Source organism: Notolabrus celidotus, chromosome 5, assembly GCF_009762535.1.
Source record: "Notolabrus celidotus isolate fNotCel1 chromosome 5, fNotCel1.pri, whole genome shotgun sequence".
NCBI classification, from domain to species: Eukaryota; Metazoa; Chordata; class Actinopteri; order Labriformes; family Labridae; genus Notolabrus; species Notolabrus celidotus.
In genome coordinates, this window is record NC_048276.1 from 27694379 (window position 1) to 27704787 (window position 10409).

Sequence of the window (10409 nt, forward strand, 5' to 3'; positions counted from 1 at the left end):
GTATGTTAAAAAGATTAAAGTTTTACTTCAGAAAGAGTTCAAGGTTCTGCTTCATGTTACTGAAGAAACAGCTCCTCATTTATCTCAATCATTCATCCTGCCTGCTGCTGTCCATCAGTGATACCTGCACCTATTACAACATTGACCTGGATGCAACAGGAACAAGTGTACAGTGAAGCAAAGGAAGGACTCGCACAGACAACCAAAGACAAAAGAGTGTCATCGAACTTTCAGCGTGGCGATCTTTAATCACACATTTACAGAGAAAAGCATCTGCCCCTGAATCCGTCATGAGGTGTTCACTTATAGCTCAATGTCAGGACAAACATTGAGAGAGAACACACGCGCACACACACACGCGCACACACACACGCCCACACACACGCCCACACACACGCGCACACACACACACACACACACACACGATGCCATCATTATTAGCCTTGTGACTACATTTTAATGTTTATATACAAAAATAAAAATAATGAAAATTCATAAAGTGAAAAAGAGTCACTGAAGTTAAAATCAACACTTTTTACAGTGGAGTTTAAAATCTGAACACCACACAGGGGGACTGATCCGTCCAATCAGAGGAGCCGCTGCTCGCATCAGAAGCTCTGATCGGTTGATGACGTTTCAGAGTGAGGAGAGAAAGTCTCTCACCTGCAGGGAAGGAAAAAAAGGATCAGACGAGAGAATTAAAAATATAAATCTGTATGATTTCAATCATTCAAACATGTATGTTTACAGAGCAAGTAATACATTATATGTATGTGTTTATATATAGTGAATACATTATCATTATATATTTAGAGTGAAGTAACACATTATCATTGTATGATATATTTACTGAGTAGTTATGCATTATCATGATCTTCCCATTACACTTTCTATTTATGTGTTTTAATACAGTTTTTAGAGAGTAAAGGTGAAAGGTCAACCTTGTCAATGATGACTTCCTGTTTGATGCGATCGTTTTTGAAGTCGTCGTCGACGTCCAGAATAAGAACTGGTAGATCATTCAGGTAGTCAAAGTCCAACCTTGACACACACACACACACACACACACACACACACGTTATTTCTTCAGGCTGTCCCTGAATGCATCCTAAACCTTCTCAGAGGACCAATGTGATCGATATCAAAGATAGGAGGGGACAGGGCGCTCACTCACTCATAAATTATTCAGTCTTTGGATTTACTGAGCTTTACGAACCCGTTTTTTTCTCTGAGTGAGACAACTCTACAGAGCCTGGAGCTCCAGGTACAGATCTCAGGTATGATGGGGCTAGTTATCTACTTTCTCTGTTATCTCAGTTTTCTGCTTCACTGAGCACGCTCAGATGAAAAGAGGCATATAAGGAACGCTTACCATCCGTCTGCTTCAGTCAGACTGATGTAATAAGAAAAGGTGATTGTAGATAAAGCGGTAAACCAACCCCGGCTGCTGATCTTATGGAAATATATCCTTCAGAAACTATCACATCATAAATTAATAGATTACACGAACCCATTTCAAACTGTGGCAAGCTGCTGTTATTGGCTAAAAAATGTATTTTGATAAACTGGATTAAAGATAAACCACCAACTGTTACGCTGTGGTATCAAGAGTTATTTAGGGTCCTTCCTCATGAAAGGATCAGTGCGGTTCTGAGGGGTAATGAGAGGCAAGGGGGTCTGGCAGCTAGGCTTTCCTTGCTTGGAATGTATGGTATGATATGGTGGCAGTATGTTATTTTGTTTCATTTAGTTATGTATTTTATTTTATTCTTTATTTTATTTTTTTCTCTTCTTCCTTGTCTTCTCTTTCTAATGTAAATGTCTTTATATAATCCACTCTTAATGTTTCATTTTAAATGTGTAATGTGGTTTGAAGGCAAGATGTATGATTTGATATAATTATCTTCTGTTTGTGGAAAACCAAATAACAATAAAACTCTGTTTTAAAAAAATAAAATAAAATAAAATAAATTAATAGATTGAAACATGGTACATGCTGAGTACCTCCGATTATTAATGAATTAATCTTCTGTTAGAATCATTCATTGTTTTGAAACATGAAGAACACTTTCAGCCCATGACCTGTCATGTTTTATCTGCTGTTATTCTAAAATCTTAAAAATGAAACAAATCTAAAACCAGTTAAGATTTGATTCCCCGATGCAGCCCTGAACAGTATGTTAAACACTTTCAATACATGATCATCATATGTATATATCTCGGGTGAATACATTATTATATGTATATATTTACAGAGTAGTTCTATCATTCTAGGTTTATATTTAAATTGAAGTAATACATTTTCATTGTATGTATATATTTAGAGTGAATACATTATCAGTTGTATATTTAGAGATTAACGCCGCAGGACATTACGCCTCACTACAGGACAAAAACTGAGCTAAGTGACCTCTAAACTGTTTATCATGATACCCCACAGATACCTGGGGTGTGTTGAGCCCATACTGTAATTTAGGCATCTGGTCACTTTTATTCATGTTCAGCCATGTTTAAGCGCACTGAGCATGCTCAGTTTACCTCAGGTTTCTGTGGTACAGCCAGCTTTCATGTTTGAAGTGAAGCTGCTCCAGATACTCCAGAGGAATCCCCTGCTCCTCCTCACGGCCCCGATGCAGAAGCCGCTGCATACAGCGCTGAAATGTACAGAGAAACACTGTGAGTCTGAAGGCAGCGCTGAAATGTACAGAAACACCACAAACCTGAACATATCCTGTACATATCATGCATGAATACAGGAGTGCTGCTGTAGGAGGGGAAGTAGGTGTGAATGAGGGTGAGACAGTGAAGGTCTCACAGATGAAGATTTTGATGATCTTCAACATTTCTGTTGAACATCAGCTGATCAACATGAGGTCATTAAACGCATCATTTAACCTGGGGATCAAACAGGGTTTTATAGAGGGAAGAATAATCCTGGAACTAATACTACTAATGGTACTAATAAAGGTACCAATATCAGTTCTGGTATTAATATCAGATACAGGATCAGTACTGGTAGACTAGTTCATGTTGACGGTAAACCCACAGGTGTTGCAGTGCTACTTTCAGGTACTTTAAGTTGTCACATGTAATCGCCCTCACATGATTACCTGTGGGGGGGCTCTGAGGTAGATGATGGCGTCTAGGGCGATGTCCTCTTCAAACTGGTTCAGTAACCAGGTGTGCCAGTCCTGATACACACTCCACTCAGTCTCCGACAGGCTACCAGTCTCAAACAGGTTAGACGCAAACACATACCTGCACACACAGAGGACATATACACCAGTTTGTGTGTGTTTGTGTGTGTTACCTGTCTCATGTGTGTGTATTACCTGTCTCGTGTGTGTGTGTGTGTGTTACCTGTCTCATGTGTGTGTGTGTGTGTATGTGTGTGTGTGTTACCTGTCTCATGTGTGTGTATTACCTGTCTCGTGTGTGTGTGTGTGTTACCTGTCTCATGTGTGTGTGTGTGTGTGTGTGTGTTACCTGTCTCATGTGTGTGTGTTACCTGTGTCATGTGTGTGTTTCCTGTCTCATGTGTGAGTTTCCTGTCTCATGTGTGTGTTCTGTCGTGTGTGTGTGTGTGTGTGTGTGTGTGTGTGTGTGTGTGTGTGTGTGTGTGTGTGTGTTACCTGTCAGAGTATACGGAGCGTTCAAAGAACTGGACGGGTTTCTCTGCCTGTTGAAGTTTGACTGACGGAGACTGAAGCTGAGAACGAACTCTGCTGAGACACGCATAACTCTGCAGACAGACAGGTGGACAGAGACACAGACAGGTAAAGGTTAACCATTGTTACAGAGGAACTTTATATGGTGTGCATTTCTGATTTCTCACACTCTGTCCCCTCCTGTGATGAGCAGAGGTTACAGAGGAGGAGTTGGAGGAAGAAAGCGTCACAGCTGTCAGAGCGAACCAGCAGTGTGTTTCTTTGTGTGGAGATCCAGCTGTGTGTTGTCACACCTGAGCATCATGACGTGAGCGTGAGAAGGTGCAGTGAAGGAAGCTTGTCAGGTCCAAGTGTGATGTAAAAGTTACCTGGAAGGTGTAGGACCAGCGGCTTGGTTTGTCGTATAACATCTGCAGCAGGTTCCCTCCACTCTTCTGAGAGGAACTCAACTCCTACACACACACACACACACACACACACACACACACACACACACACACACACACACACACACACTATTGAACCAGCTTTGACTGTAAATACAGGAATCCTCGGTGCGGTGCGGTGTTGCGTTCAGGTGTTGTGTTGCGTTCAGGTTCTGTGCTGTATTCAGATGTCGGGATGCCTTCAAGTGATGTGATGTGTTAAGTTGATGTGCGTTGCGTTCAAGTTCTGTGATGTGTTCAGGTGCTGTGATGTGTTCAGGTGCTGTGATGTGTTCAGGTGCTGTGTTGTGTTCAGGTGCTGTGATGCGTTCAGGTGCTGTGATGCGTTCAGGTGCTGTGATGTGTTCAGGTGCTGTGATGTGTTCAGGTGCTGTGATGCGTTCAGGTGCTGTGATGTGTTCAGGTGCTGTGATGTGTTCAGGTGCTGTGTTGTGTTCAGGTGCTGTGATGTGTTCAGGTGCTGTGTTGTGTTCAGGTGCTGTGATGTGTTCAGGTGCTGTGTTGTGTTCAGGTGCTGTGATGTGTTCAGGTGCTGTGATGTGTTCAGGTGCTGTGTTGTGTTCAGGTGCTGTGATGTGTTCAGGTGCTGTGATGTGTTCAGGTGCTGTGATGTGTTCAGGTGCTGTGTTGTGATCAGGTGCTGTGATGCGTTCAGGTGCTGTGATGTGTTCAGGTGCTGTGTTGTGTTCAGGTGCTGTGTTGTGTTCAGGTGCTGTGTTGTGTTCAGGTGCTGTGATGTGTTCAGGTGCTGTGATGTGTTCAGGTGCTGTGATGTGTTCAGGTGCTGTGTTGTGTTCAGGTGCTGTGATGCGTTCAGGTGCTGTGATGTGTTCAGGTGCTGTGTTGTGTTCAGGTGCTGTGATGCGTTCAGGTGCTGTGTTGTGTTCAGGTGCTGTGTTGTGTTCAGGTGCTGTGATGTGTTCAGGTGCTGTGATGTGTTCAGGTGCTGTGATGTGTTCAGGTGCTGTGTTGTGTTCAGGTGCTGTGATGCGTTCAGGTGCTGTGATGTGTTCAGGTGCTGTGTTGTGTTCAGGTCAAGGTTATTATAGTTTTGCATTTTTCATTAGTTTCTATTTTTATTTCGTTTTGACTTTTTGTTTTCAATTTCAGTTTAGTTTTAATTAGTTTTTGAAGCGGGTTTGCTAGTTTAGTTTAGTTTCTATTTTTTGAAAATGCTTAGTTTTAGTTTAGTTTTTATTAGTTTCAGTATTAGTTTTAGTCTTTTTTGCCTGTGTGCCTGGCCAGGGGTTAGCTTCTGTTTCAGGGTAAGGGGGCTGGGCACTCTCTCTTGCCTTGACAAGGTATGCTAGGTTAGCCGTCTTGTGTGAGCTTTTAAAATGGACTTTAAGATTAGTGGGATTTTCCCCCTTGAGAAACATATTTTCAACATATTTTATCACCTTCCATTGCAAGGCACTTACTCCTATCAGAGACAGTCATATTCAAAGTAATCCCAAATGGGGCTCTGCCGCTTTCTCCTGACTTTCGCTGCCATTAACGCTCTGCAGGCAAAGTGTGGATGAGCCAAATGAAGTGAAACTGGCAGAAAACAAACAAAAAATTAATATCTTAAAAAATAGGGAATACTGGTAGATACTCTGTAGGATAGTACTCTCCCTGGGGTGTCGGTCAGAACACACTGGACAAGAGACAGGATGGAGCTTTAACCGTTTAGTGAATATTCTCCTTGTACAGCACAACAGTACAGCAGACCCAATGAGGCCACAGAGGCCAACACATCAAATAAATACACAAACATAAGGGTGATGGTCACAATATGGACACTTAGGCTAGCATTACTGACCCTCTATAGTGTTAAATAATATGGTGATTCACTGATACATCCTTAACAATAAAATAAGCAATAAACAATAATCATTGATACAGAGATAATGATTCAGATGCTACCACTACAAGTATACTAATAATCATATCACTCTAATACCACTGCCACCAATTAACCATTAACACTTATAATGATAAATGAACAGAACAGGATCATATGGGTGATTAATAATATGAGATGACGCATGCCCTCATGGCGTCTATTTGCTCTCTCGGGAGTTTTAACACACGTGAATGCCTATGGACAGGAAAAGTCAGTTCTCCGTCTCATTATACTTACTTGTTGGGCATTCACACAGGAACGGTTATAAACAGGGCAGGTAGTCGGAGCGAGAGAGTTCGTCTCTAATCCTCCCGCAATTCTAGCTCGCAGTGAGTGCGCGCGCCCGTCAGCTGCAGGCTCCGTTTGGCGCGCTCCCGTGCAGATGCAGAGAGCAGAGACGTCCACCCGATCGTTCTTGATTTTTTTTACATATCCACTCGAAATACTGAGTTTAAGACTAAAACTAAAGACATTTTCTCTATCATTTTAGTTTATTTTAGTTAGTTTTATAAACTCACAATACAGTTTCAGTTAGTTTTCGTTTTTTTGTGAAGCCTCGTTTTTATTTTTATTTCAGTTAACGAAAATGTTTTTTCACCTCTCGTTTTCGTTATTTCGTTAGTTTTCGTTAACTATAATAACCTTGGTTCGGGTGCTGTGATGTGTTCAGGTGCTGTGATGCGTTCAGGTGCTGTGATGTGTTCAGGTGCTGTGATGTGTTCAGGTGCTGTGTGGTGTTCAGGTGCTATGATGTGTTCAGGTGCTGTGATGTGTTCAGGTGCTGTGATGTGTTCAGGTGCTGTGTTGTGTTCAGGTGCTGTGATGTGTTCAGGTGCTGTGATGTGTTCAGGTGCTGTGATGTGTTCAGGTGCTGTGTTGTGTTCAGGTGCTGTGTTGTGTTCAGGTGCTGTGTGTTGTGTCGATGTGCTGTGTGTTGTGTTGTGTTCAGGTGCTGTGTTGTGTTCAGGTGCTGTGTTGTGTTCAGGTGCTGTGTAGTGTTCAGGTGCTGTGTGTTGTGTCGATGTGCTGTGTGTTGTGATGTGTTCTGTTGTGTTGCGTGGATGTGCTGTGTGTCGTGTTGTGTTGCGTGGATGTGCTGTGTTGTGTTGTGTTCAGGTACTCTGTTGTGTTCAGGCGCCGGTGTTGTGTTGATGTGATGTGTTCAGGTGCTGTGTGTTGTGTTCAGGTGCTGTGTGTTGTGTCGATGTTCTGTGTGTTGTGTTGTGTTGTGTTGCGTGGATGTGCTGTGTTGTGTTCAGGTTCTGTGTGTTGTGTCGATGTGCTTAGTGTCGTGTTGTGTTGCGTGGATGTGCTGTGTTGTGTTGATGTGCTGTGTTCAGGTGCTGTGTGTTGTGTCGATGTGCTGTGTGTTGTGTTGTGTTGCGTGGATGTGCTGTGTTTTGTTCAGGTGCTGTGTTATTACCTGGTAAACGTCCTCGCTGTTGTTCTCAATGTTGCACCATTTCCCAATGGGTTCAGGAATCACCTCCCAGTCTTCTGACGCCCCCTGCAGGATACGAACAAACGTAGACTTTCCTGCAGCTGGGAGACAGACAGGAATAGAGAGGGACAGACAGGAGGAGAAAGAGAGGCAGGATGAGAAATTAGATAGATTAAGTAGAGTCCAAAAAAAAAGCCATCACATTTTCTAAACATCAACAGGTGACCCCAACTCGTACCACCTCAAAGCTTTAAATGACCAAGAGGAAAACCTGGATAAGAGTCAGCCAGCTGGATCAGGACCGCCCTCACTCAATCCAGACCAACCAAATGATAGACAGACAGAAAAAGACTACATGAACTATTGTACACGTAACACTAACACTCAGAGCAAACTGCAGTGTTATCGGGCTCTAAGCAGACAGTACACGGAGGCAGACTACCCGAGCACCGTGACTGATCACATACTGAGGAAGACTTTAATCAGGTACACACGGGTAGGCACAGACACACCTGACTGCCATGAGAGGACAGAGTGTGTCAGCTCTGTCCACACAGACAGATGGAGACAGAGGCACACTTTGTGCTACACTGCAGCAGGTGCGAAGCTACCAGAGCAGAGTTCTTCTCAAAGATCAAAGATAAGTGATTTTAATTCTCTCTGTGACCACAGTATAATACAACATGTGCTGGGAGAAGTTAGAGTCATAATAAATAAATAAACCATCTCTGTGATGTTATTTATGCTTTGGTAATATTGTCCTAACCTTCATGCCAATAAAGCTATTTTGACATGAATTGAAATTGAGATAAATACATGCTGCGATCTTGTTTACAGATCAGGTACAGGGGTAGTATCTGTATCTTCAGATAGAGGTTACCTCCATCAGTACATCCAAAACAAAGATTAAACCCTTATCAATCCACTCTGTCCGTGGACTTCTTTCTGAATGAAACATGCTGATTGTTCCATATTATGCACGAGTGTGAAGAAAAATGTGCATGAATGCAATCATCTGAGCTTCAAGGGCTTGTTTACCAGATAACAGAAATGTGAGGCCTCCACACAAATAACAGGACTGTAAAGCCACTTTCCACCTTTCTTCATCCAATTAACAGAGTATTAGACCCCCTTCAGAGTAGCTCTTAATACATGTTTTCCTTTAAACATATTCAGTTTGGTTTTTCCAATGCTCCACAGTGTCAAAGGCTTTGTAGAAGTATGAAAGCATCTTCATGAATGAATTCAGGACGATCAAGTAAATATAAAATCAAACAGAGATAATTTCTGATATGTCTGAAGAACTAAAACACAGGTGAGATACAGTTTTTTAACTGCAGTAAGATGCTGCAGATGTTTCATCAGTCTGTGGTGGCAAGTGTGTTATTCTATGCTGCAGTCTGCTGGGGAAGCAGTATAAAACACAAGGATGCGAGGCGACTGGACAAACTAGTGAAAAGAGCTGGCACTGTGATTGGAACCAGGTTGGACTTACTGGGGGCTGTGGTGGACAGATGCACACAGAAGAAGCTAGAGGCCATTCTAAATTACACAGATCATCCACTTCACAACTTCTTTGTGGACCAGAGAAACAGCAGCAGTGGATGGCTCATCTCTCTGCGCTGCAGGACTGAGAGGTACAGAAAATCATTAATTCCTGCAGCCATTAGGCTTCAGAACTCTCTAGCCAATGGGGGATGAGCTGACAGACACCTGAATTACTTGTTTTGTGCGATTTCTATAATTTTTATCTGCCAGACACCTGAAGGGGGGATTAATAAAGTACATTGTATTATATTATATTTTACTCCCTGCGCACGAGCACACACCTGTCAGCAGGTGAGGACTTTACAGGTAATTGATCATCGATAACAACATTGTAATAGATGGTAGAATGTTGTATTTGGCGCCATCCGCCCGGAGAAGGCGGCACACATTTAAACCCGAGTCAACCTTTTATCCCGGTAGTCAGTGATCGGGTGTTCACCGGAAAAAAAAACGGAGCTCATGGTTTTAAACATCAAAAATCGATTATTCTCCCGCCGGGACTAAACTCAGCGCTGAGACATCAATCAGTTACAGAACTCACCGATGTTTCCCTCGATGGAGATCTTCTTCTCTCTGCGGGACAAACTGGCGGGAACACGGCACGTTCTCTTCGGTGGAGTCGCCATGGTAGTGACCGTGTCTTCTTCTTTTCCGGTTCTCTGTTTGTTTGTTTGTTTGTTTGCTTGTTAATTTGTTCCTTTCGTGTTAGAGCTCCGCGCGAAGGCGAGCAGCTGCTAGCGCGCTGTTGTTAAATTAAATCCCGCGCGCAGAGCGATTTCCCTTTCCGTTTCCGGGGGCGGGGCTTGAGGCGAGTGAGGAAAGATTTTATTTTATTTTTATTTTATTATTACAAAAATCTTCATTTGACAAGATTTAGATTGTAATTACAGAGAAAGAGAAATGACTGACACATTTTTAAAGACTTCATTGACAAACATGGAAAGTAACGCAGGAACATCGACGCTCAGAGGAGTGAACGGAAAATTAAGAGGAGGTACCGATCTGGTTTATGTGGTTAGTGTCAAAACAATTCATGCTCCAACGGTAACACAGACAGTTCAGATATAACCCCAGATTTAAGATAAAGATAGCATAAGACAGAGAGAGAGAGAGAGAGAGAAAGAGAGAGAGAGAGAGAGAGAGAGAGAGAGAGAGAGAGAGAGAGAGAGAGAGACCTTCTATTTAAATAAATAGGAGGTCTCTTTCTTTTAACTTGCAATTTTTGCCTGATAGCTTGCCAGTTAAGTTATCAAAATTTCATCAACAGACCATTTTTATCTTGGAAGCTAGCTTTTGCCCACAATTTCTCCCCTAACAAAAACTTCCTCTGGAATAATTGTGACATCACCATAAAGAATAAATCCATATTCCTTCCAAATTAGTTCCAAAGAGACATAAGCCATATTTACAATCTCTTT

General features: G+C 42.4%; 1 protein-coding gene across 1 annotated transcript; it reads right to left on the bottom strand.

Moving 5' to 3' along the window:
• Nucleotides 1–217: 217 nt before the first annotated feature.
• zgc:110540 (deoxynucleoside kinase) lies at nucleotides 218–9764 on the bottom strand. The gene is made up of 8 exons (XM_034684447.1): nucleotides 9533–9764; nucleotides 7426–7544; nucleotides 4037–4120; nucleotides 3633–3742; nucleotides 3111–3258; nucleotides 2539–2654; nucleotides 942–1041; nucleotides 218–663 (listed from the first exon to the last, which is right to left on the bottom strand). Exons 1-8 carry the CDS (start codon nucleotides 9615–9617, stop codon nucleotides 637–639), a joined length of 789 nt encoding a protein of 262 aa, XP_034540338.1. The 5' UTR covers nucleotides 9618–9764; the 3' UTR covers nucleotides 218–636.
• Between the last annotated feature and the right edge of the window lie 645 nt (nucleotides 9765–10409).

Excerpts from the sequence above, each read along its gene's own strand:
- zgc:110540 (XM_034684447.1), bottom strand. The coding sequence starts at position 9,617 with ATGGCGACTCCACCGAAGAGAACGTGCCGTGTTCCCGCCAGTTTGTCC. Across the intron at positions 4,121-7,425 it reads ACAGCGAGGACGTTTACCAG|GAGTTGAGTTCCTCTCAGAA; the intron begins GTAATAACACAG and ends GTGTGTGTGTAG. Across the intron at positions 1,042-2,538 it reads CTGTACCACAGAAACCTGAG|GTTGGACTTTGACTACCTGA; the intron begins GTAAACTGAGCA and ends GTGTGTGTCAAG.